The 24,767-nt window shown below is 44.1% G+C and overlaps 1 protein-coding gene across 1 annotated transcript in view; it reads right to left on the bottom strand.

Moving 5' to 3' along the window:
- Positions 1–24,767, bottom strand: part of PKD1 (polycystin 1, transient receptor potential channel interacting) — a 196,672-nt gene that overhangs the window by 53,699 nt on the left and 118,206 nt on the right. The window contains 9 exon segments of the mRNA XM_087973113.1: positions 156–351; positions 5,740–5,992; positions 6,228–6,384; positions 7,185–7,784; positions 8,395–8,539; positions 9,390–9,542; positions 10,425–10,584; positions 21,865–22,081; positions 23,259–23,547. Coding sequence (XP_087829239.1) covers positions 156–351; positions 5,740–5,992; positions 6,228–6,384; positions 7,185–7,784; positions 8,395–8,539; positions 9,390–9,542; positions 10,425–10,584; positions 21,865–22,081; positions 23,259–23,547 — 2,170 coding nt within the window.

Here is a 24,767-nt window from a genome sequence, read left to right on the forward strand (position 1 = left end):
CTACCCCCGCTCAAGAGATAGGCAAGGAAGGGGCTCCAGGGAACACCCTCCCCCACGATATGGGGACAGAATCCAGCCTCAGTCCCAAGGGGGGGCTCACCTGCATTCCTCAAAGCCTAGCCAAGTGGTTGATAAGAGGGGTCATAGATACTCACCTGACCCTTTGCCCCAGCCTGTCTTCACCAAGATTTCGTATCTGTACAGCCCGTTCTTCCCACAGAAAGGGATCGACCCCACACGGCTGATGTCGATCAGATCCAGTTTGTGCACAATCACAGCTGCCATGGAGTAGGTCACCAGACAGACAACGCAAGTCAGCAGAACGATGTAATTGAGCCCGGGGCCTGGAGGCTGAAGGGAAAGGCAGGGCAACATGTCAGAGAGCCATAACTTCCTGCTGCTTACCAGGCCGACGTTCTGCCAGTGCGAAAAATCCACACTTTAGATGAATTTTAACAGATAACAGATAATCAGAGTTGGAAGGGACCTTGTAGGTCATCTAGTCCAACAGGAGACCCTACACCATTTCTGATAAATGGCAACCCAATCTCTTCTTGAAAGTTTCAAGTGATGAAGTTCCCACGACTTCCGAGGGCAAGCTGATTTTGGCAGTAAATGCTCTGAGTACCCCTACCCAGGAACCTACCTCTATCACCGTTAAAAACAAAACAAAACAGGACCAATTTAACTATATTATATACTATTGTACCCTTTGAATATTTTCAGGATGTCTGATAATGTATTGTTAATATCCTCCCAATTGATAATCTGGGCATTGGGTGTTTGTGTGCCTCTTGTGTGTGTTCAATGTTCATATTATCTGTTGGGGAGGAAATTAACAATACATTATTGGACATCATCCAAATATTCAAAGGGTGAAACAATCGTTCTGGCTGCTTCTGTTCCACCTGGCTAGGAGTGGAAGAATCCAAAAGAGAAGCCCGAGAAACAGGCTTTGATCCAGCTCAGGGGGCAGGAGGAGAGATTAAGCCTTCACCTTAGAGGGACATGGTGGCTCAGTGGCTAAGATGCTGAGCTTCTCGATCAGAAAGGTTGGCAGTTCGGTGGTTCGAATCCCCAGTGCCATGTAACGGAGTGAGCTCCCGTTACTTGTCCCAGCCTACCAGTTCGAAAGCACGTAACAAATGCAAGTAGAAAAATAGGGACCACTTTGGTTAGGTGGACAATTTGGGATTTGTGGGGTTCCAAATATCCCCCCAAAAGGGGAGAAGCATGCCCAACTTTTTGAAAGAAATAAGAAGTCAAAGCATGCGGAGGATGCAGCAGTTTGCACAAGAAAAGCCCTCCCCAAACAGCAGAGGGTATGAAGGTACCAATCCTTGCCACTGGGCCAGCCACCGAAGATGCTTAAAGATAGCAACAAGTGAAAGGAGGAAAGACCCCCTGGAGTGGGCCAAGGGCCACAAGGCAGTGGGTGAGGGTCCCGTCTCCAAGGGAACACCATCGGCAAGCCTTTGCTCTCCAGCCTTGTCCATGATAGTGTCCAGCACTATCCCTGATTTGGTGTGCACCCTGAGAGCTGTGAAAATCCAGGTCTTCATGCAAACCTTTGGGAACAAGGGAACTAGATGATGCTCCCAAAATGGTGCTGCTTTGTGGTTAATTCTTAATTATCTTTAGCCTCAGTGGCGCAATGGTTAGAGTGGAGTACAGCAGGCTATTTCTTTCTTTTTTTTTTTTAAACAAATTTTATTGATTTTAAAAACAAACAAACCATCGTTAACCATTAAATACATAAAACCTCTCCATTATTAATTTTACAAGTCAAATAAAATATTATTTTATACAACATAATTCTATTTTTCACCATTTCAATATAACCATATAGATATCTCTTAACAAATTTCTCATTATTTCTCTTTTCGTATTCAATTTCATTAATTATTATTAATTTTCTATATTTATCCAGTTTATAATCATCATCTTCATTCCTCTCTGTCTTGTTTAACATTATTCTCATCCAACATTCCTCCGAGGTTTTATTAATTCTCAAAGAAAACATAGACACACAAAACACAAAAATATAAAACTTCTTTTAAGAAAGTAGTTTGGCCCCAGATTACCTCTCTTTGTATGGACTTCAATTAAATTCGTGCTCATCTTATATACCATTACCTATCTTATTTACCATTCTATATCTTCTATATAACTTCTCCCCGCTTTTCACTCTTCTTATTTCTATTTTATTTAATTCATTTTAATTTAAATCATTGTATTTATATTTTTTGTCCATTCTTTCCAAATTATCCATTTATCTCATTCCCTACAGCAAGTAAAAAAAAAAAGAATTTCTCCTGTAATCACTGATCAAGGTATGATGCCTTTCTATCCCCCCCCCTAAATTAATATTTAAAATAACACCTAATACCCAATCTGATTCTGCTTAGTACATTCAACCTACTAACCTCTAAAGAAAAAATAAAGAAAAAAATAATGTCCATAATAATTAATATAATTAAATAATAAATCTAAATTTTGAATCTTATAGCATTCCAATTGTCTATTTCAAGAAACAAGTGCTACAATAATGAGTTTATAATAAGATCAAAACAACAGTAAATTAAACTTTTTAATTAAATTCAATATTTTAAACATTCCTTTTAATCTTTTATTAAATTTTAAAATCTATCATTACTAAACATTTCAATATTTTAGTCTTTTGTTAATTCTTATAACATTCAAATTTTCTATTTCTAATACAAATACTACCATACCATCTTATGTACCTTGCAGAATCTTCTTTTTTAAAGAAATTATACATTACCCTTTATCCCTAAAAAAAATTGCTTTTTTCCCATCTTGTTTTATACCTTTGTGGCTTTTCCCTCCCTTTTCCCTCCCTTTCTTATCCCACCTAACCTTTTTACCTCCAGCTGCCCCTCTCTGTTGTATTCCTTTCTCCTTTTGCTCAGTAACATTAACATTGAATTGGTTTTGCATCTTATTTTTTCCTTTCTTAAGTATTTTTTTAAATCTTGAGTCCTTCATTTTCCTTCCTTTCTTTCTCCTTTCTCTCTTAACTAAATTTTTAGATTCATTGAAGATGGCGTCTTCTTCTTCTTCTTCTTCTCCTTCCATTTCCTCCATCTGTTGTTGTATTTGATAATTAACAAGCGCCATTTCTAAAAAGAGGAAGGCTTCTTTCACAGCGTCCTTTCTTTCTTCATATTCTCTAAGTTCATCAACAGATAAAGCCATTCTTTATTCTTCTTCTTAAAGCAACCAAAATGTTTCAAAAGTTAGAGCAATTCCCCAAAGTTCCAGAGAGAGTCAATCAGTCCAAACAAAACACAAAGTTCTCACTTTCTCTTCCTGGTGAGGTATCAAAGGGAAAGGAAAAAACCTCCAATCTATATTTTAAAGCCTTGTTGCAATTAATTTATATATATATTGTCCTCTTCCTTCCCACTTATAACAAGAAGCCAAGTTTTTACCTTTTATAAAAAAACAACAGGTTTCTCAATGGCCATTTGTTGATTCCATAAGGAAGGAGAGTGAACTTTCCCTTTCAGCACTCAATTTTGCCGCTTGAAGTCCTCCTCTGGAAACGAAGTATTATTCAGAAAACCATAGTTCTCAGGATTAAACGCCTCTTAAAATCCTGGGTCAGCCACAAAAACTTTCTCTTAACAACTTTCTCCTCTCTTCCTCCTGCTCAGTCTTACCCAGCTGCCGGCTTCTTTGAGGCGGCCATTACAGACCGCCGCTCGACCGTCTTGGGAGAGGGGGGTTTTGCCGGCTGGGAAGGGGGTCTGCAACACCCCCAAACCCCTCACCAGCTCCCCCCTATCTTCGGCTGCCTCTTCGTGGCAGCCTTAACCTCCAGATCCGTGGATCGGAGGCACCAAAGCGGCTAGCGCGGCAGGGATCGCGCAGGATCGCAAATCCCTGCCTACAGCAGGCTATTTCTGCTGACCCCAGCTGACTGCAATTTGGCAGTTCAAATCCCACCAGGCTCAAGGTTGACTTAGCCTTCCTGTCAGATCCGTATATCTGTCATTTCTTCAATGGAAGAAGGGGGGGGGAGGGGAAGACTGATAAAGATATCCTTCTTGATGTAACTTGAATATATTTAATCTTATATCGAATTTGTATAACCTACACATGATACAATGGAGAGATGAAACCCAGATGGCCGGAACCTATCACCTCTGAGAGAGACAGCCAGGAGATGAAGAGACCATAAAAATTCCACAGTGAGATGTGTCCTGGGAAACTCTGTAAAAGATCGTTCTAAAAAGGGGGTGGGGGGGGGGGAATTAACATGTTGGCTCTTTGTTTTACTAAATACACATCAGGATAAGGGGAGGGGTTTTAAACTCCCTTATCTATCTCTGCATGCCTGAGAGACCTTAGACGCTGCTTTTGACCCCCTCCATGAATTGTCTCATCTCAATAAAAGATTCCTTTTGACACGTTTTCAGAAGTTCATTCTTGTTGATTGAATGGGAAAAGTTCTGTAGCCTGACACTTCCGTCCTTCCAAGGTGGGTAAAATGGAGAGCCAAATTGCTGGGGGCAATACTGGCTCTGTATGCTGGCTCTGAAAACTGCTTAGAGAAGGCTGTAAAGCACTGTAAAGCAGGATATAAGTCTAAGTGCTATTGCTATTGCTATCTTATAGTATACAGTGACCATATTTTCTGGGAAGAACTAAAGGATCATTCTAACAAAAGGGCCAATCTGAAAGAAATTCATAAATATATACATATACATACACACACACACACACACACACACACACACGTTTTCTTAAGTTTTCATGGGTATTTATATGTATGGTATTCAGCTTTGTTTGGGTATTTTCCCACATCATTATAGTTGTGCTTTTAAAGTTGTAGCAAACTTGTAGAACACAGCAAACTCCAAGACCAATAAACACAGACCAAGACTCCCAACCAATCAGGACGAAGAAAAAACTATTCTGGCACAGCAGATGGCTAGCACCAAATTTAAAACAGAAACGGCTGTGAAAGTCTGACTCACAGACGAACACAATACAGAAGCCTGATGATGGCAGATGAGATTCTGCCGAAACGTCGCTACAACTTTAAAAGCACAACTATAATGACGTGGGAAAATACCTGGACAAAGCTGAATACCATACATACATTCTTACATACATACGTATATACATACATACATATATATAATTTTAAAATATTTGTAAATTTGCTTTATAAAGAAAAGTTCAAGAGCAAAAAAAAACTTTTATAAAAAAGCATATTCTAATAGAAATAGCTAAAATCAAACAATATATGTAAATTTATTTTAAAAACCATTCACTTTGCATATTTTTCACATGGACGCCAAAGTCCGTACATTAAAGCAGGACCATTTGTGCAGTAAAAGTTAGCTGATGGAAGGGCAAAGGTTTTTGAAAAATGAAGACATTTAAAAGGCAGCTTCCTGAAATGAAGGGCTGTCCCTTGTGACCAAAACAGAGGTCACCGTACTTCTAGGTTTGGCCTCTGAGCCGTTTCGGTTGACGTGACCAGATGGAGAAATTCCACCTTTCCATTTGCGGCTGGGTCGCCCATTCCACAGGAAAAGGCTTTTAAGGAAGGATCGGACCCATCCGCCAACTTTCATGCAAGAGGAGAACTGAGTTTCTCTGATCCAAAAATAACAGCAGCCACCGCCAAGGTACAACAAATTAAAAACAGAAGCAGTGCGTAACACCGAGAGCATCCATCAAAGCTCCCCTCCCTTCACTCACTGGCTTTATGAACTGCACAGAGTGCGGGGGGACGAAGAGGCTCGCCCCGAAAGCTGTCAGGTGCTGGGTTAAGCACAGGGCCTTCTCCGGAGTGGCCCCTTCCAAGGGAGCCATGCCCTCCGTCTTCCAGCGGGCCTCTTCCGTGTTGAAATACTGGCACAGGGAGCTGTACAGACCCAGAGTCACCTCCACGGGGGACCACACGAAATGGTTGGTGATGTTCAAGTGATGGTCTCTCACTGTGTCTGCAATCCTAAATCAAGAGAAGGAACATGTCACCTGGTGGGGCAGGACAGAGTGGCCACGTGGCTCACTTGCACCCACTTATCTAGCAGGCCGTGGCCACGGTGGGCAGAAAGCTTCCTCGCCCACCACTCTTTTGCATCTCCTGCATTGGCCATCAGTGACCTCGCAGCACTAGAAAAATGCACCACAACAGGTGCCCTCCCACCTCACTTCCTCCCTGTGGCCCCAGAGGTCCCACTCACCCCGGGGGAACAAAGATGGTGTAGCGCCGTGGGTCGCCCTGCGGCCCCTCCTTCATGTCCTCCAGGGAGATCTCCTTGGAGGCCGTGCAGTTGCGCTCAGGGGAGTGGAAGAGACAGACGGCAAGAAACGGCTCCTTTTCCCGGGAGACGTAACGATCTGGCAGACAGGAGACACGGTAGGGAGGGGTCCCAGCTAAGAGGGGGGTTTCCTAGCCAGAGGCTCACCAGTCTATCCAGGCATGGCTTTTTTGAAACCAGGAAGGGCAGAGAAGCAGGGAGCGGCTTCAGCAGGGACTGGGAGGAGGAGACATTCTGGAACTCTTCAAGGGGGCTGTCTTCTTTTTTTTTTCATTCCTCCCTCCCTCCCTCCCTCCTTCTTTCGCAGGCATCAAGGTTGAAATGATGATGAATTATGGATTTGTTTATATGTCAGGGATATGGGAAGTAGAGATCATTTGTTGTATTTTGAGAGAAAGTGATAAGTTACCAAAATTGCTGACATCTGTTGTGGTGAAGGAGGATATGATAACTTTATCCATTTCTCTTCTTTTTCTTTTCTATCTATCTATCTATCTATCTATCTATCTATCTATCTATCTATCTATCTATCTATCTATCTATCATCTATCTATCTATCATCTGCACCTTCTATTTTTCTTTTCTATTCTTTTACAGTATTTTTGTTTAGTTTTTATTGTTGTAAGTCGTAATTTTTAATAAAATAATTATAAAAAACGAAGAGTGGCCTCAAAGTTGTGCAAGCTATGATGTTCACCTTCCATAGGGATCTCTCGAACATGATCTTCCTGCCCTGGACAGGGGCTAGACTAGATGATCCCTCCCTCCCTCTGATTCTGTGCTTCCTTGAGCTCCTGAAGAAGATCGGAGGGCTAGACCCAAGGCTGGTAATTCCGAGAGGCCAACAATTCTAGCGGGGTGTCTCCATCGGGCACCTACCTGTGGCAATGCTGAAGGTGACCTGGAAGTACAGCCCGGCTTCCGTGTTGCTGTTCTCCATCGAGACCACCACGTGCACCGAATTCTTCTCCTCCACCACCACTGTGCCCACGGTGATGTTCTTCAGGCCAGAGTCCACAACCGCCACGGTGATGGCCTTTTCCAGATCCAGGCTACCAACCGCTATTTCTGTGCCGTTGCTGCTCTGGAACTCCATGGAGGCCACTTCGGAGGAGACGCTGTGGTTGGTGATGTAGCCAAAGGGAAAGGGGTTGTAGTCAACATGGAAGATGACCTGGATGACGTCCGTCAGGTCAGAGAAGGTGGCTCGGAAGGCCTGGGGGATGGAGAACTGGCAGCTCGGGGTGTCCCCGTAGCAGAGCAGGGCATGGGGGTTGGCTCGCTTCCCTCTGGCTGTGATGTTGCTCCCGGCCAGCTCCAGGGGCTCCTCGTTGAGCACTCGGGACTTCATTAGGATGCGCATCAAGTCAGTGGACAAGGTGTAGGCTTTGGAAGCCACCTGCTCCCGATTTGGGGCGCTGTAGAGCTCCTGTCGCTCGGACTCCTGGGAAACGGCGTTGACGAGGTGGATCAAGTCTCCTGCAAAAACAACCCGCCAAAATCAGGGCCAGAAGACTTGCTGGCATGCAAAGCAGGGGTGGGCTTCAAAAATTTCAGCAAGGGGTCAACCTTTTCCTCTGCCCGGTTGCTGGGTGGGCGTGGCCATGGTGGGTGTGGCCTAGTCAGCCTCCTGCACCACGGTGGGGGGTGGTTTCGCCCACCCCGGGCTCCGGAGGCTTTCCTTGAGCCTCTGGGAGGGGAAGAACGGCCTCCCCCAGGCTCCGGGGGCCCTCTGGAAGCCAGAAACAGGCCTGTTTCCAGACGCCCAGGAGGGCCATTTTTCACCCTCCCAGAGCCTCCGTGCAGACCCTGCACTTCCCTGCATCCAAAATAGGCCGCGTGGAGACTCCTGGGAGGGGAGTGGTGGGGTAGGCGGGACCAGCTGGTTGGTTCGACTGGTTGGTTTAGCAAAGCAGATGTAAATTTAACATCCGGTTCGTCTGAACCAGCCCGAACCGGTAGAATCCCACCCCTGCCCCCTTCTCTTCGCTCTGAAGTTTGAGGAAGCAACCAAGATGGGTGTTTCAGGGTGCCCGGACACCATTCCTTCTGGGACCAGCCCCACCTTCCTCTGGGGGGGAGGGCTTACCCATAATATCGAGGATGTTGTCAGCAATGGCTTTGGGGGTCATGGTTCCTTGCAGGGTCTCTCCTTGAAGAATAGTCATCATCGTTTCGAGCTTCCTCAAAGTCTTTGTCAGGCAAGACCGACAGACAAATTCCTTACTGGCCACCTGCGAATCCCAAGCACAGTGCAAGCAAGTCAGGACACAAAACGTTTTTGGTCCCCAGGGTGCTTGAGTGCCTCACGCCCTAGACTCAACTGGCTCTCCTTTAGAATACGTTTGGGTTCACTTAGAAAAGACGAGCAAGGAAGAGAGAAAATAGGAGGCAGGAAGGGAGGCTAAGGAGGAAATCACCCGAGACAGAGAAGGGAACGATGGCCCTTTTATTATGACTTGTGGACTTCAACTCCCAGAAGTCCTGAGTCAGCCAAGCTGGCTCAGGACTTCTGGGAGTTGAAGTCCACAAGTCATAAAAGGGCCATCCGTTCCCAGTGATGGGTTTCAATTTTTTTTACCACCAGTTCTGTGGGTGTGGCTTGGTGGGTGCATTTTGCACGCGCAGAAGGTTTCCTACTAACCTTCTCCTGCAACGCTACACTCTCCCTGTTCAACAGCTGACCTCACGGTAATCGGCTGTGCCACGTGAAGCAGCTGAGGTTGAAAAGCAGGAAATAAAGCTCGGTATAGAGGGGTGGGTGGGCCCAGGTGGGCCCAGCAGGTGATTGTCCCCCAGCAGCTGATCGTCGGAGCTAACCAATTTGTTCACAGATGGTCCTCGAAGCTACTGGATCGGCCAAACCAGACCGAACCAGTAGAATACCACCACTGATCGTTCCCCACCTCTCACTTAAGACTTTCTGCCTGCTCTCTGTTTCTACTCTCAGCCCATTTTAAACCAGGGAAGCTCACCGCCGCCCTTCCCACATGATTCACAACATACTGGCTTGTGAAGCAGATTTGAGGCAGTCTAAGCAACCCCCATCCATCCCAGCCTTCTCCCTGTGCCCAAAACGCCTACCATACACTGGGCCAGTGCAGCCACAATCTGTCGGATGTCATCCACCGTGTTGACATTTAAGGAGGTCAGGGTTTTGGTAACATTTTTCCGGATCCAGATCTGGAGTGGGGCATCGGGCTCAGCTCCCAGCTTTGGATACATCGAAGATTCGTGCTTTGGGTAGGAGGACAGAAAATGAAAAGTCAGCTTCTATCAGATCTTGAAGGAAGCAGGACAGGAAACAGGTCTCCCGAGGAGGCAGTTTGCAAGAAGAGAAGCTCAAAGGCCGGCTGGAGTTTTCCTTACACCAAACCAGGGTGGATTTCATTTAAATCCAGAGAGCAGCACCTTCCACTGTGGCCAAGACTGCCTACCAACTAGAAGCCAATGTCCAGCGACTCTGTGGGTGTCCAAAACAGAGATGGCAAGACCCCATCAACAAAGATATGCAAGCTGTGGGCCTAAGCCCTGGTGACGCAGCTCACTGTGCAAAATAGCATTCAATGATCCGAAAAGTGGATCCTGCACTTACGGGAATACACTAGGAAGAAGAAGAAAGAGGGGGGGGGGAGGGGGGGGAGAGGGAGAAGGAGAAGGGGAGAAGGGGGAGAAGGAGGAGAAGGAGAAGGAGAAGGAGGAGGAGGAGGAGGAGGAGGAGGAGGAGGAGGAGGAGGAGGAGGAGGAGGAGGAGGAGGAGAAGAAGAAGAAGAAGAAGAAGAAGAAGAAGAAGAAGAAGAAGAAGAAGAAGAAGAAGAAGAAGAAGAAGAAGAAGAAGAAGAAGAAGAAGAAGAAGAAGAAGAAGAAGAAGAAGAAGAAGAAGAAGAAGAAGAAGAAGAGGAGGAGGAGGAGGAGGAGGAGGAGGAGGAGGAGGGGGAAGGGAGGAGGGGGAGAGGGAGAAGGAGAAGGGAGAAGGAGGAGGAGGAGACCTAAACATGTCTCGCTCCCACCACTTGTGTGTGTCTCTTTCTAAGACTGTGAGATTAGGCAAATTAGTTTCATTTTTAACTTCACAAAGTTGACAAAAGACACCAGCATCCTCCCATCATAAGTTCATACCTCATTTAAGATGGTGATGAGAGCCAGTGAATACTCAATAACAGGTTGGGGGTCACTCTGTTTGACCAGGCCTTGCAGCATCACCTCCGTCTTGTTGTAAAGCCACTGGGGAAGACTGTGGAATCCCTCCGGCATCCTGGGCAAGGTGATGACCATAGACCTGGAAAGGAAAAACAGCAGTGACTATCATACAACATGCTCTGTGTCTGATAAGCTAGCTATGTCCCCAGTAAGGAGAGTTTTCTATGTGCAGGGAGGGTGCTTGTGTTTCAAATACGAGGGAGCATTAAAACAACCGACTGGCAAGGATACAGTACAGTTCAGCAAAAAGGATATAGCACAAGTGAAGGTTACAATTATTAGGATGTTGACAGTGTCTCACTTTCCCAATCAGGCACCAGTTTCACCGGTTGTCAAACTGTTTCCAGGCTCAGTATAAAGTGGGGAGGACAACTTTTAAAGTTCTAAACCAGAGGTCTCCAAACTTGGCAGCTTTAAGACTTGTGGACTTCAGCTTCCAGAATTCTCCAGGCAGCATAGCTTATCCAAGCCACAAGTCTTAAAGTTGCCAAGTTTGGAGATCTCTGTTCTAAACAACATGGAACAAGGTATTCAGCATCTTGTCTATCTTCCTACAAGTTACTCAGTCCATTGGTTTCTCTTGTTCTCTCCCGGAAACGTCTTTGCGCCACCAGAAATGCCGCCTTATCTGTGGCCCAGCAACATGGAACTACCTCTTCTGAGGATAACACCTGAGCTTTACCCCAGGTTGCTCAAATGCCAGAACCCCCCAAAACTGGCTTCTTTAATTCAGCCTTCCTTACATTTATTGTTACGCCTGATGTCTAGGTTAGCTTTGCATTCTTGATCTTCCTTGGCAATTATTTCTTTATTTGTCTGTTTATCCATGAAGCTGATATCCTGCCCTGGTCTCTTCTTCAAATCTCAAATCCTAAAGGACTCAGCACCCATTACCCTCTGCATCTCAGGCTTGTTGGATATAGGTCCACTTACTTGGATGCCCGATTTAATCAGTTCCCAAATATCTATCTAGAGAGGACGTGGTGGCGCAGTGGCTTAATGACGTTAGAACTGCCAGCCAGAAATGGCCTGCATTCCAGCGGTTCGAGTCCAGCTGTCTGAGACTGGATGAGCTCCTGCCGCTTGCTCCCTGGCTGCTGCCCACTCAGCAATTCGAAAGCAGGCAATATTGAGAGTAGATAAATGGGAAGCACTTTGTTGGGCTAAACCTAGCTGTGTTTGTGTGCACGAGGAATGGAAGCCAGTGGTGGACTTGGCTGGATGCGAGGCAACACAACGCAATGCAACATGAGATGAGGAGAGATGAGACCAGCGGAGAAGCCCCAGAAACCCAAGCGCCACTGGTCAGCTGGTGTAAGCTAGTTCACCCCATGGATAGGCATGAAAGCGCCAAATAGAATGAACTAACCATTCATTCTGTGAATTCATCGTGTTTAGCATTCGTAGATTTCCCTGGCATTGTATGCCATACTCTAAACAAACAAACAAACAAACAAACAAATAAACAACCTATCTGGAAAATTGCTCTGAGAAAAATGCAGACCCAGGAGGTGCTGAGAAGGCACGTGCCAAGCAGGAGACGTGAACAGAATGAACGAGCAATTCAGTTGTCAGGAGTCCATTGTGTCTAGCATTTGTAGATTTCCCCGACACTGTATGCCATACGCTAAATAAATAAATAACCTATCTAGAAATTGCTCTGAGAAAAATGCAGACCAAGAGATGCTGAGAAGGCATGTGCCAAGAGGAAGAGGAAAACATCTTGGAGGATAAATGGTCCAGGAGCCGCATTCCCATTTGTCTTTGCCTGCAACCCATTCGTCACCACACAGCTCTCCTTAGCAACTCGGACTGGACCACTGGATTCTTTCTTGAAACAAATACACTGAACTGCGCTTTTGTCACTGATTTATAACCTCAGAATGTATTGATTTCCTAGGCTAACCAAAGTGGCACTTTGTATCAAAAGAGCAATACATCAAGATGAAGAAGAAATGCTTCTTCCTTGGCTTCCAACTTTTACTCTTGGACCACAATGGCAGCCTAGGTAACAGCGAGGTAACAGGGGGTCCTTATGGGTGCCTCACTGCTCACAGCACCCAGAAGCAGTTTGCAAGACACAAGTGGAACACCCAGTAAACAGTGTGGCACATGATCTTCTAGGTTCACTATTTTATTTTATTTTTGCAATTTTTTTTTAATTTTTAGTCTTCTAGGTTCACTATATGTGTCCAGCAAACACCAGCAAGATCTGTCTGTCTGTCAGCCTGGCACATTCACAACTCCAGTGTTTGGGGGCCTAGCTCAATTTCCTTTCTGCAATTATGCACCAATTTGTAGCAGTACAACTGCATTTCCAAGCATACTTTTTCTTAATAGCAACAGCCCATAGACTTATACACTGCTTCACAATGCTTTACAGTCCTCTCTAAGTGGTTTACAGAGTCGGCCTATTGCCCCCAACCATCTGGGTCCTCATTTTACCCACCTTGGAAGGATGGAAGGCTGAGTCAACCTGGAGCCTGGTGAGATTCGAACTGCCAAACTGTAGGCAACCAGCAGTCAGCAGAAGGAGCCTGCAGTACTGCACTCTGACCACTGCGCCACCGTGCCTCATCCTAATCATCCTTAGGAGTTTGGTTTTGGCTGACTTTGTCCGCAAATCAAAGTTATTTGTTTCCAGTCAGTTTACAATGCCTAAAGAAACCACCCGGCTTCATTTCCTCCACTTAAGAATGATATTCACTTTTTCCTACATGTCCCTTGTGATGTTGAAGTATGATGAGAGATTCCAAAAAATTGAAGAAGAAGATAAACAAAGAGACAAGAAGATTGGAGATATTGATAATAGATTAACAGTGGTTGAACAAGACAAAAGTGGTATGTTGAGATGGGAGATGGATAGATCAGAATTCTATCTTAGATTCCAAAACGTAGAGGAAGAAAAAGGACAAAACCTAGCTGAGATAATGATAGAAATACTGGCTGAAGCTTTGGAAATAACTCAAGAGAAGATGATTCATGGAATAGATGAGGTTTATCGAGTTTTCACAAGATATGCGATGAGAAATAGCTTACCAAGAGAAGTTCACATTAGATTTACAAAGAAAGCCATTAAAACGCAAATATTGCAAGTGGCAAAAGAGAAAACATTGAAATACAAAGACAAGGAGATTGTGGTCTTGAAACAAATACCCAGAAGAGTGAGAGAGATGAGAAGAGAATACCGATTCCTGACTAAAATGCTACTTTAAAAAGAGGTGAATTATAGATGGCTGATTCCAGAAGGTTTAATGTTCACATGGCAAGAACAGAGACATAGAATTGACTCAATTGAGAAAGCGGAATTATTTTATACAGAATTTTTTGGAAGGAAAGAGGAAGAGGCAGAAAAAGAGATCTCACTAATTGAATTCCAAGAGGACTGCCAAATGGCGACTGAAAAAGAAGAAGGCACAGTAGGTGGAAAGGTGGAAGCCAAAGAACAACGTGAACTAAGATCTACGAGAGCTGCTAAACCTAACTATAAAATATAACCATGGAAGAGAAAAAAATGATTACAATTAATATAAATGGACTTAACACAGCCGTTAAAAGAAGGAAAACCTTTCATAAATTAGAGAAATTAAAATTTGATATAATTTGTCTACAAGAAGTACATATTAAAAAACAATATGAGCAATTGTTGGTACAGCCAAAATTAGGGAAAATATTTACTTCCTTGACACAATGTAAGAAAAGAGGAGTGGTTTTATATATTAAAGAGACCACCCCAGCAAAATTGATCTATACCGATGATGATGGAAGAATACTAATGGTGGAAATAATGGACAATAATATGAAAACACTCCTGATTGCAATTTATGCTCCGAATGACAAACAAGAAGAATCCTACAAAAAATTACATACAAAAATAATTGAACTGGACTATGCTAATATAGTTATGATGGGAGATTTTAATGGAATTGTAGACAATAAATTGGACTATACAGCACAGAAAACAATAAAGCAAAACAGAAAGACTCTCCCTAAATCTTTTTTTAAAATGGTAGATGAAATAAATTTAAAAGATACATGGAGAGAAAGAAATGCTAAAACTAAACAATACACCTTCTATTCAAATAGACACTTATCATGGTCCAGAATAGATATGATATGGATGTCAACAGAATTAATAACTAACATTCAAGAAATAAATATTGAAACAAGTATTTGGGCAGATCACAATCCAATGACAATTAAATGGAAAGGACAAAAAAGAAGATCTAGATGGACATTAAATAATACTATTTTAAAGGAAAAAGACTTCACACAGTGGATGGAGAAAGAATTGGCTTTTTTCTTTAGAGAAAACAAAAAAGAAGATACATCAATTCAGAATGTATGGGATACAATGAAGGCATATGTTAGAGGCTTGATAATAGACTATACAAGGAAAAGGAATACTATGAAAAGACTAGCCTCTAAGGCCCTAGAGGATGAGCATAAAAGACTTGAAAAAGAGCTACAGAAAATGCCACAGAAAAAGGACATCAAGCTAAAAATGGATATAATTAAACACAAAATGGGTCAAATAGAAAAAGAAGAATTAGCACAGAAAAGTAGAGGTGCTAAACAGAACTACTTTGAAGACGCAAACAAACCAGGTAGATGGTTAGCATACAAATTGAGAAAGGAGAAAGAATCAAGGAACATATTGCAATTAATAAATGACCAAGGCCAAGTTTGCCATGATAGCAAAGAGAAGAAGGAAATCATTCGAGACTTCTATGGGAAATTATATATGCAAGAGAATATTGATGAGGAAAGAGTTAAACAGTACTTACAGAATACTAATTTACCTCAGATACCTAAAGAGACTGAAAAAATGTTAGACAACAATATAACGATGATGGAGTTAGCTGAAGCACTGAAGAAGCAAAATAATGGAAAGGCACCAGGCCCAGATGGACTTCCGGCAGAATTTTACAAAACATTACAAGAATCGTTGAATCTTCCACTGCTAGAAGTTATGAATGAAGTTATGTTAAAGAAGAAGATACCTAAATCATGATCAGAAGCCTATATTATACTTATTCCAAAAGAGGAGGCCGACCCATTACAAATTAAGAACTATAGACCCATTTCTCTACTAAATGCAGATTATAAAATCTTTGCTTCAATATTGGCAGAAAGACTTAAAAAATATTTAAATAATTTTATCCATCCTGATCAAAATGGATTTCTGCCAAAGTGACAAATTAAAGATAATATGAGAGTAATCTTGGACACCTTGGAATACTACAAGGCACATCCTGAAAAACAAATGGCTCTGATATTTCTAGATCAGGGGTGGGCAAACTACGGCCCGCGGGCCACATCAGGCCCGTTGGTCTGTCCAATGCGGCCCGCCCCTGAAAAAATTCGCTGCCATTGGTCTGTCCAATCCGGCCCGCCCCTGAAAAAAATCGCTGGGCGTGGCGTATTGCCCTGTGCCACGTGGCCCCCAAAGCTGCAAAACAGTGCGGAGCGATCTAGGGGTAGGAAAGAAAAGAAATTTGCAAAGGCCTCGGCTGGGAGTTCGAAATCACCTTCGAGTGCGACCTCTCCGAAGGTGAGTCCCCGCCGATCCCCCTTTTTTTTCCGGGGCTTCCAGGCTTAAACTTTGCAAAGGCAAAGCTTGCAGGCTGGAGCGTCTTCCCGCCGAGGAGCGTCTTCCACCCGGCGGGCTGCTTGGAGCCACCTAAAGCTAGGCCGCTGCTGGTGGAGCCTTGCCCTGCCTTGGTGCCCGTTTCCCGGCTCGGCGGTCCTGCTTGGGCGGCACTTTAAAAGCCTGCTCCCAGAACCCGAGCAACTTCCCAGCAACTTTCCGCCGTTTTAACTCGCGGGCGCTCGCACCTGGCCCCGAGCCGCGCGGCGGAGGGGAAGCCCGGCGGCGGGCGGGTAGGCGGGCTGCTTGGAGGAGGCGACACGCCGGCGCTCCCCCTCCGCCGTGCGGCTCGGGCAGGCGCGAGCGCCCGCGAGTTAAAACGAAGCCGAAAGTTGCTAGGAAGTTGCTCGGTTTTCCGGGGCTTCCAGGGCTTTGCAAAGGCAAAGTTTGCAGGCTGGAGCGTCTTCCCACCGAGGAGCGGAAGGGTTCTGCCCAGCGGGCGGGGCGGGCTGCTTGGATCGGGCTGCTGTGCGGCTCGGGGGCGCGAGCGCCCACGAGTTAAAACGAAGCTGAAAGTTGCTGGGAAGTTGCTCGGATTTCGGGGCTTCCAGGCTTAAACTTTGCTCGGGCGGCACTTTAAAAGCCTGCTCCCAGCACCCGAGCAACTTCCCAGCAACTTTCGGCTTCCTTTTAACTCGCGGGCGCTCACGCCTGGCCCCGAGCCGTGCATCAGAGAGGAAGCCCGGCGGGCGGGCGGGCTGCTTGGAGGAGGCGACCGGTGGTGCTCCGGCAGCAGCAACAGGCAGTTTCGCCTGGGCTCCGCTCAGGTGTCCAGCTGGGGCTGTCAGGAGTTGCTACGCCGGCGCAGCTCCGTGCGGCTCCAGTCCCGCGTTGCCTTGGGAAGGAAAAGGCAAAACCAGGAGCCGCTGAGCCTGAGCCTCCGGTGCCGCTGCTCCGTTGCAAAGCACCGCCGCGGCTCTTCCTTTTGCCTTTCCCTTCCCGAGGCAACGTGGGACTGGAGCGGCAGGCGCGCCGGCGGTAGCAACTCCTGACTCAGGGGCCTCCGAGGGAGGGAAAGGGGAGAAGAGGGGGAAGGGTGGGGGCGATTCCCAAAAAATCTTGTGCTGACCCGGCCCGTCTGTCAAATTTTAAAAGTCAATGCGGCCCCGAGCCAAAAGTTTGCCCACCCTGTTCTAGATGCACAGAAGGCATTTGATAATGTGAATTGGCGATTCATGTTATTACTGTTGGAACAGATGGGTTTTGCTAGAAAATTTATTCAAGCAATAGAAGCTATATATCATAAGCAAACGGCAAAGTTAATGATAGAGGGAGAACTGACAGACTCTATTGATATAAGAAAAGGAACAAGACAAGGGTGCCCACTGTCACCTCTGTTGTTTGTGTTAACTTTGGAAGTGCTAAACAGAAATATTAGAGATGAAAAGAATATAAAAGGAATGAAAATCAAAAAGGAAGAATTTAAGCTGCAAGTATTTGCGGATGATCTGGTTTTTATCTTAGAAGACCCTTTAGAAACAGCATCAAAATTGATAGAAAAGATAGAGACATATGGAAAGGTGGCTGGTTTGAAAATAAATAAAGATAAGACAAGGATTTTGACAAAGAATATGCTATTAGCAGACCTACTGAAAATTCAGGTCACAAATAAGATTAAGTACTTGGGGATATATTTGACAGCAAGATGTAGTACATTAAAAGAGAATAATTATATTAAACTTAAACAGCAGATAGCACTAGATTTGCCGAAATGGGAAAATTTACAACTGTCACTAATAGGGAGAATTTCAACAATCAAGATGAATATATTACCCAGAATTTTATATTTGTTTCAAACAATTCCAATTAGGCTTGGAAAAGACTACTTTGAAGATTTAAATAAAATTGTGTTGAAATATATATGGCAAGATAAGAAAGCGAGAATAAAGTTAAAACTTTTGCAAGATGCTAGAATTAGAGGAGGATTTGGTTTGCCTAATTGGGAGTTGTACTACCAAGCTACAAATCTGATGTGGGTTAAGGAATGGATAACACTAAGAAATACTAGATTGTTGACATTAGAAGGAAATGATTTGTTGTTGGGGTGGCACGCTTTTTTATGGTACAAGGGAACTAAAATACAGGGATATTTTAGAAGACATCATATACGGGAGTCTCTGTGGTTAAACTGGGAGAAGATTAAAAGACAATGTTATTTGAAAATTCCGGTCTGGTTATCGACTATTGAAGCATTTTCTTATCCTATAATATACAAAAAGGAACAAATAGTTAGATATGGTGAAATATTGAATGAAAAGGGTGAACTTAAATCTATGCAAAAACTAGAGGAACAAGGTATAAGATGAATTGGTTTTCATATGCGCAAATACACTCGAGGTATGATAAAGATTCTAAAACAGAAGGTTTCTATGACAAACTGACTGACTTAGATAAGATTTTGACAGGTACTGATGAAAAGATGATTAAAAAATTGTATGGATATTTATTAGAAATTAAACTAGAAGAACAAGAAGTTAAAGAAACTATGATTGCTTGGGGGAAGAATTCTGGATATGGGATCGATTTAGAGAAATGGCAAAAATTGTGGTCTCAAAATTATAAAATGACAATGTCAACAGCATATAAAGAAAATTTATATACGATGTTTTTCAGGTGGCATTTTCCCCCGACAAGAATAGCAAGAATGTTCAAGAATAAATCCGAAAAATGTTGGAAATGTCATCAGACACCTGGCTCATATTACCATATATGGTGGACTTGTGCGGATGCTAAAAAATACTGGACTAAAATCCACATGTGGTTGGAAAAAATGACAAAAAAACATATAGACTTGAAACCAGAGATATTTTTATTGGGAATTTTACCTGAAATATATAGTAAAGACTTGAAATACCTGATTGTAAATGTATTAACAGTGGCTAGGATTGTATTTGCTAAAAACTGGAAAAATGAGAAAATACCATCACAGGAGGAAATCATTAAGAAAATATTGGAATGTGCTGAAATGAGTAGATTGACATTTGAAATTAGAGAACAAGAGGATAAACAATTTTATAAAATTTGGGATCTTTTCTATCAATGGTTAGACAATAAAATACAGTAATGAAATATGTAGACTTTTAGAAAATAATAAATATATAAAGATGTACTTCTTTCTTATTATGTCTACAAAATGATTTTAGGATAGATTTGGGGTGATAATATGAACTGTTATAAAATAAACTAAGTAAATTATGATTATCTTGTAAAACATGAATGAATAAAAGTATAGTCAAATGATTGATTAATAATGATACTAAGGTATTTAATTTTTGATTGACAATATGAGATTATATGCAATGTAGTTGTAATTGAAGACTACGAAATGGAAGCACAAAACAATTTGTAAACCAACCGGCAGACTGTATGTACACCTATGGAAGATGGCTTGATGTTTTTATGTTTTGTTTGTTTATGTTTGTTTTTAAAAACCAATAAAATTTTTTTTAAAAAAATCGAAAGCACTGGAAAGGAATAGACAGTGTTATTCAGAAAAAAAATTAAAAACAAAATCTGACTTGAAGCCTATTTTTCTTCTATGAGGAATCTTGCCAAAACAAATAAATAAAAATGTCACCGTTTATTTAAAATTATGCTGATAGCTGCAAGGGCAATTTTGGCCCAATGTTGGAAAAGAGATACTTTGCTGACAGAATCAGACTGGAAACTGAAGTTAGGGAATATGCAGGGGTGGCAAAATTTACAATACTGTACTGTATATATCCAGAACAGAAGCTGGGCTGAATTTAAGCAAGTTTGGCTTCCCTCCTGCCAACACACATAGGGAAATTTATATTCTTAGAATATGTTTTTAAAGGGGAAATATTTGATATAAAGGAAATAACCAGAAACCAATAATTATATATACTTTGATATAATCACAAGTTGGATATAACAAGAAGGAATGTGGCACTTAATATTGCTTTTACTGATTGTTTTTAGTATTTATAAAAACATTTTTTATTTTATAAGAACATGCCCTTTTTTAAGATAAATATAGCAACATTCACATCATACCACATCATCACATCGATTACCATGGTTTAAAATTTTGTAGTGATTACAGTCATTTCTCAAGATGACATGATGACTTTAGTTTTATATATTCAATTAATTATTTAACCAATGAGATAAGGAATTCTAAATTTGATAACAATTGTAAATTCTCTACTTATTAGTTTGTTATTTTCCAGTCACTGAATCTCATCTCATTTTCTTCTTTTTTCCTTTTATGTTGTCTTTTATTTTATCCTTCAAAGGTTTTAAACTAGAGGTAAATGCATATGTGTACACTTTTATAAGTACATGGATGGGAGGCCACCAGGAAATTCTAGGGCTGTAGGAACTCTCCGCCCTCCCCGGGGTTTTGCCCAGAAGACCACATAGGTCTGTCCATGAGGCCATCAAAAGCCACATTTACCTGAATTCCAGGATCAGGTTTCAAGACCAAATTGAATGGGCAATGAATCCTCCACAAAAGTCCTTCATCCTATATTTCTCATGCCTCTTGCCGTCTTTTTAGGGCACGATCCTATAGGCCCAGGAGAGAACCCTTGAAGGCCTTTCTTGCCTGGCACTGGGGCAGGGCAGAAGGGAGAGGGAGCCCCCTGATCCGAGGGCCGAATGAAACCCCACCCCCCATGCTGCCATAAGATCCTGCGGTGATTTTCTCAACCGTTTGCCATTGATGCAAAGGTCTTGCCAGCGTTCCTTCCCAAAGGTGAGGGGACCATGCAAATGAAGAACCTGCTTGAGATGTGACTCATTGCTCTCAACAACCACAGTGGTGGGTCCATTGTGCAATTCACACACTTCTGGCCTGATCTTCAACACCCAGCAGCGAGGAAGCAAACAAAACGAGGATTCACTGGCTTTTAAAGAATTCTGGTTATGGTTTACAGAATGAAGTGGGTTATGACAGGGGTCCCCAACCACCGGGCCGCGGACCGGTACCGGTCAGTGGAACATTTCCTACCGGGCCGCCGGTTTGCTGGGCGCCGCCATCTTGTTTGACAAGAAAGTGCTTCCGGGTGAGCTTTTCTGGTTGGAAAGCGGCGTTTGGGTCCTGAAGGAATCCTCGCGCCTTAGTTTCATCGAAGGGGGCTTGACGAAACTAAGGTGCGAGGATTCTTTCAGCACCCAAAGGCAGGAAGCGAGCGGCGACCGTCGAAGTCGTCGAAGCGAAGCCCATCGACAAAGGTACAAAGGAGGAGTTGAAGTTGGCGGGGAGAAGTGGGGACGGCTGGCTGGCGGTCGCTCGGCTCGCCTTGCCTTGTCATGCGTGCTGATGCCGGGTACGGGCGCGGATCATTTTTGTGATGCGGTACTGGGCGTGGCACAAAAAAAAGGTTGGGGGCCACTGGGTTATGACATCTATGACAATTCACCATGACCAACTTACCATGGTTAACTCCCCACAGCCAACTTGCCATCTCCCTGCAGGACAACTCACTGCAGGACCTGAGTTACACTCATGCCAAAGAAATGGTGGAATAGAATCATTAAAGAAAGGATGCAAAAGGAAGGACAGAATGAAATGTAAGTGGCAAAAATTAAAAAAAAACTTTATCTATTTTAAATAATTAAATAGAATTGTTAATTTGTCCCATGGTGAGTTGGCCTGCAGTGAGTTGGTGAGGAAAGCTGTCCTCGAAGGGGGTTCATCCACGCTTGCTCCTTTGGCTTTGGAAAAAGAGAAACACAAGGTACCTGTATACAGCCACCACTGTTGCTCCCAACTGGTCCTGTACGAGCACCGAGACGGATACGAGGGAGCCATGCTCTCGAAACCCGGGAGGCAGGAAGGCCGCGTGGGCAGGGTGGCTTCCTTTGTACACCAAGAATTCATCGCAGTGGCCAGGGCGGCAACGGGTGGCCATGAGGATGTACACCAAGGGGGGGTCTTCTCCCACCGAATCTCTCCAGCCTGCAGCCAAACAGTGCATCTTATGAGAAAGACCTACTGCAACTGTCCCCAAGCTTTCCGGCTTGGCAGCCCCGTGCGGGGGGAGGGGGGAGGAGATAGTTTCGTGTGAGTGGCAGGCACTTGCACAAAACATGTGCACAGCTCCATTTGTGTGAGTGGCAGGCGTGTGTGCCCGCAGCATGCACAAGTGGAGCTTTGCATGTGTAAGACCGTATCTGGAATACCTGACTTTGGAAAAAGTGCAAAGAACAACAAGTAAGTTGATTAAAGGCCTGGAGAGTAAAACATATGAAGAACGGCTGCAGGATTTGGGTCTGGCTAGTCTAGAGAAAAGAAGAATTAAGGGTGACATGATAGCAGTACTTGAGGGGCTGCCCCAAAGAAGAGGGGGTCAAATTATTCTCCAAAGCACTGGAGGACAGGACAAGAAACAAGGGATGGAAACTAATCAAGGACAGACTCAACCTGGAATTAAGGGGAAACTTCCTAACAGGGAGGACAATCAACCAGTGGAACAGCTTTGCCTTCAGAAGTTGTGGGGGCTCCATCACTGGAGGCTTTTAAGAGCCTAAACAGCCCCTTGTCTGAAATGGTAATAGGGTCTCCTGCTTGAGCAGGGGGCTGGACTAGAAGACCTCCAAGGTCCCTTCCAGCTCTATTCTGATTGATTCTGCCGCTTGTGTGAGTGGAGTGGCATGCACTAGCTGCCTGTGCAACCCAGTTCTGAACAGACTGCGGCCCAGTATGTGCCATGAGCCAAGGGTTGGAGACTCCTGGCCTACAGAACACACAGGCTCCTGTCTGGCTGCTCCATGACTAATGAGGATTTGAATGGATTAAGATGAGCTTAGGGAGGTCTGGTTCCAAACCCCAATCATCCATGAAGGTCACTGTGGATCTTTAAGCCCAGCTGGGGAGATCAGGAGACTCAGGAAGTTCAAATGAGTAGAAAGATTTATTGCAAGCTTAAGCTCTCTTCAAGAATCTGAGCTACTGACAGTCAAGAAAAATGAGCGGGAATTAAGAAGGCATTCAAGGTGTGCTGGAGTTAGATCTCTTGTGGGCGCAAAGGGACTCATGACTAATGACACATTTGACCCCTCCCTCAGGCTCAACCTGGTCATCTCCTACATCCCCATAGGCAGAGACATGGGACACAGGTGTTCCACATTCTTACCTGCGCATTCAAAGTGGATCTTGGTAGCCAAGGCTTGGACAGGACTTGCAGGCGAAAGCTGGCACGATCCCCCGAAGGGGGGCTGGTTGGGAAACAGGTCGATGGAGGCATAGCCTTCTTCCCCAGTGGCCAGGTCTGTGATGTAGAGAGTGAACGTGTACCCCTCCCCGTCCTCCAAAGCCCACGGACGCAAAACGAGGCTCATCTCGGCATCCCCTGTGGAGGTCGCTCTCTTGTCCAAAAGCAGAGATTTGTTTTTGAAGCTCTGGGCTGTCCATCTCGGCTTAGTCTTTAAAAATAAAAAAATGTAGGGTGGGGGTGGAGACAAAATACCCCCAAGGTTTACATTTTTAAAAAACTAACCGCGGTTCCAAATATTATCCCTGTACTTTTTGATAAAAGGAGGAGGGTCCATTTTCGGTCCCTGGCCAAATTTGGTGCTGACATTTCAGCCCCATTCCCAGGCAATTTAATGCAAGGAAAACAGGGAGATCCAAATCATTTGACAGGAAATCTTCTCCAAACTCAGATGCGATCCACTTCAGATTTCCTGCATTATCTCACCTTCCAGTGTATGGTTTCAGAAGGACAGAGAAACAAGGAGATATAGATTTTTCTACTGGACACACTGCTTTTATTTAGATTGGCCTCCAATTAAATGCAGGATGGGGCTGCTATTCACACAGTACAATGGCAACCGTTACACAAGTGCAAGGAAGGTTATGGGAATCATGAGGATGGGATCTTTGATCAATGAGATGACTGGAGTGCATTTTCTCAGACTCCTGGATTTTTTGAAATAACAAACTTAGACTTTATCCAGCTGGAAAATGACCTCATAAATCTCAAAATGGAGCAGCCCGGCTGCGAGGAAAAAGCCCAACGCTGCCTCTTCCTGCAGAAATTAACGGGTGTTCAAAATAGGCTGCAGGTTTAGGCATCAGCTCAGATTCTGCTCCTGTCTTCCCACCCTCCCTCAAGTGGGGGAATGTGTGGGACCAACAGACATTTCCACTCAATGTTTTGCTTGTGTTTGTTTTTTTTCTGACCTGTAATGCATTTTTTTACCTGAAAAAGGCAGCCAGGATATTGGGGCAATGGGGAGAACTGGAGCCAGAAGAAAAATGAACTATGGGAGACAAGAACTGATCTCACAGATAAGCCTCACTAGGCGAGCAGGAAGAACAGGAAATGTTGTTGAAACCACTAATGAAAAGGTTCCAGCTGGATTCCACGGAATCCCTGACGCTGGCAGTTCCACGCTGGCACTTCAACTTCCAGGAGACACAGTAATGAAAAGGAGGAGATTCTTGAGGAGGGCATCCCAAGCCTCCTGGACCAACCTCCCTGGGCACCAGGTGAGAGATGGATGGAAAGATCCCAAGGCCGAGGGGGGCCAATTTGTGGAAGATGGGAGTCTCTGCTTTACTGTAGAGCAGGGGTCTCCAACCTTGGCAACGTTAAGACTTGTGGACTTCAACTCCCAGAATTCCTCAGCCAGTACGTTGC

This window comes from Notechis scutatus, chromosome 12, assembly GCF_049901735.1.
Source record: "Notechis scutatus isolate UNSWTSFEM ecotype Mainland chromosome 12, rNotScu1.2, whole genome shotgun sequence".
Classification (NCBI taxonomy): domain Eukaryota; kingdom Metazoa; phylum Chordata; class Lepidosauria; order Squamata; family Elapidae; genus Notechis; species Notechis scutatus.